General features: G+C 49.9%; 1 protein-coding gene across 1 annotated transcript; it reads right to left on the minus strand.

The window, feature by feature from the left end:
• Nucleotides 1-1146: 1146 nt before the first annotated feature.
• LOC115307129 (gastrula zinc finger protein XlCGF7.1-like) lies at nt 1147-2169 on the minus strand (the record flags this gene model as incomplete). The annotated part of the gene is made up of 1 exon (XM_029957939.1): nt 1147-2169. A coding segment is annotated over one exon (816 nt), but the record flags the coding sequence as incomplete, so codon positions are not given.
• Between the last annotated feature and the right edge of the window lie 543 nt (nt 2170-2712).

Below are 2712 nucleotides of genomic sequence, written 5' to 3' on the forward strand. Positions count from 1 at the left end.
AAGTGATTGAATCACACCTCTATAATTCCTTCAATTGAAACCAAAATCTGAGTCTGAGATTGGATCCAGCCACCCCCAGGCTCCTCTCTGAGAAGGAATTTAGAAAGCAAGGGGGTCCTTTGTGCACCTCGTAGCTCAACGAGTTTAGCACAGAATCCCCCTGCACACACACAAACACACAGGCATGGGAATCTACACACACACTCCTGTTCATCCCTGCACAGACATAACCCAGACAGACTGGCAGGGGGACTCCACACACCATTCCCACATCACAACATGGGAACGGTTAGAAAAACATAAAATATGTACACCAACCCTCACTGCACTGCAGCATTCACAGGATGTGACACCTGTGTCCACTTTTGAAATGTTACAGCCATTCCACACAACCTTTATTTCCTGTCAGCTGAGTATTCTATCAGCTGCATTCTAAGATGAAACTCCAGGCACATGAACAGCTGAATTTGTTCCACATTTAAACGCTGCTGCACATTTTTAAATGGAGAAAGGAGGGAAACTGCTCAGTGTTCAAATTAATAAAACACAGTGAGCCACAAAAGGCAAACGTACACAGTGTACAGCAGCTTCCTGGAGTTACAGATCTGCTCAATGTTTTATGTGTGGCATTCAGAGACCATGTTTACATTTATTAAACTACTCTCATTCTGCCCCCCCACCCCTTTTTGGAGTGTTTCAATTGCCTTTCCTTCTTCCAACAGCTGTGACAACTGTTAAAACAGCCAGTAAAATTAAGTCCCCTCTATAATCCTTTAGTCAACGTTACATTTTAATCAGAGGTTGAGGGAGATTTCCTGTTATGAATGCTCTGATTCATTTAAAATTATTAAACTGACACATATGTCAAAAGGAGCAGATACATTAATTGCATGTTAGCTCATTAACTATTAGTAATTATTAGTGCTATTGTTTTTGATAAAAGAGCAAACATTCAAGATTGCAGCTGGTTTTAAGTTATTGCATTCTTTAACATGCTCTGCCTTCAAATCAAAGCACACCTAGTGATGGTCAGACAGATGTCTCTGCACTCTCAAAATGTTCAGACAATTTTTTGCTCGAATCCTCTCTCCCCTCACCCATAACACAAGAACTGCAGAAACTATAACACCTGTTTCGTATGTCCTTATGCTCACATGTGCATATGCAGGTCACAATATACAGTCAAATCACAATTGCTATGGATATTATTAATGTGTCAAACTCTGGGGTTTATTAATTGAGACAGGGAAGCAGATATGTTTCTGAATGTTAGTTCTTCCTCTGTGTCCACACAATCCCACACACCTCAAGCCCTGCACTCACAGAATATATTGGCACTGGTAGGGCTTCCCTTTACCGGTGGGTCCGTTGGTGTGAGGTCAAGGTAGAGCTCTGGGCAAAGCTCTTCCCACACTCCCCACACTTGTAGGGCCTCTCCCCGGTGTGGATGCGCCGGTGGATGACGAGGGTGCAGTTCCGGTTGAAGCCCTTCCCGCAGTCGGTGCAGCGGAAGGGCCTCTCATCCGTGTGTGTCTGCTCATGCGTGTAGAGATTGGAGCTGGTCATAAACCTCTTCCCACATTCCAAGCACTTGTAGGGCCGTTCCCCGGTGTGGATGCGCTGGTGGGAGCGGAGGGTGGAGCTCTGCCTGAAGCTCTTCCCACATTTCCCACACTTGTAGGGCTGTTCTCCAGTGTGAATGTGCTGGTGGGTGCGGAGGTTGGAGCTGTCACTGAAGCTCTTCCCACATTCCTCACATGTGTAGGGCCGTTCTCCAGTGTGGATGCGCTGGTGGCTGAGGAGATCAGAGTTGTCTCTGAAGCTCTTCCCACATTCCGCACACGTGTAGGGCCGCTTCCTTGTGTGGATCTGCTGGTGTCGGATCAGGTGGCTGTTGTTCCTGAAACTCTTCCCACATTCCAAGCACCTGAAGGCTTCCTTTCTAGTGGGATGTTGCCTTGGGACAACGACCTTTAAGTTCTTGCTCAAGCTCTGGCCGCCTTCCCGGCACAGGCTGGTTCTTTCCTCCTCAGAGCACCCTGGGCTGGCTTTGGAGCCCCTCCTGCGGGGGGATCTCCGGCCCTTTTCCTCCCCGCTGCCTTCCTGCGCCGGGGAGCCCTTCAAAACGGCCTCTCCCACCAGGGTCTCACGGGGGGATTTGTCCTCCGCGCTCTCCGTCCTCAGCTCGGGGCCTGGGGCAGGAAGCAAGAAGGACAGGCAGGGGATTTGCCTCCGGCCCACAGGGAAGGCCAAGGACATCCCCCCAACTCCGGCCCCGGCAGGACGGCGGCGCCAGCGGGGTTGTCCTGCAGCCGGGGCCATGCTGGGCTGACAGAGCCAGCACAACACCCGCCCAAAGGGACACTGACTTCCTCCTCACCTGCCTGGGGGGCCCAAGGCATCTTCCTCTTCCTCGCAGCCTCCTCCTCCATCCGCCCAAGCTTTGGGAAGGACAAATCCTGATGGGGGGGAAAACAAGGGCTGAGCGCGTTGGCTTGGGGGTTCCTCCTGCCCAAGTCCATCTCTAGAGCTCACCGGGCATCCTGTGACCATAAAAACCTCCAAAACACCAAGATTCAGTCCAGAAAAACCCAAACCACTGAGATTTAAGCAGATTCAGCCCAAAAAAATGTGTTTAATTGGGAGGATGATGGAAGTGAGGTCATTTCATGAGCACTTGATTGAGTTGCTACATTCTAATCAAAAGCTGTA

This window comes from Manacus vitellinus, unplaced genomic scaffold, assembly GCF_001715985.3.
Source record: "Manacus vitellinus isolate BGI_N305 unplaced genomic scaffold, ASM171598v3 ctg7180002430941_pilon, whole genome shotgun sequence".
NCBI lineage: Eukaryota > Metazoa > Chordata > Aves > Passeriformes > Pipridae > Manacus > Manacus vitellinus.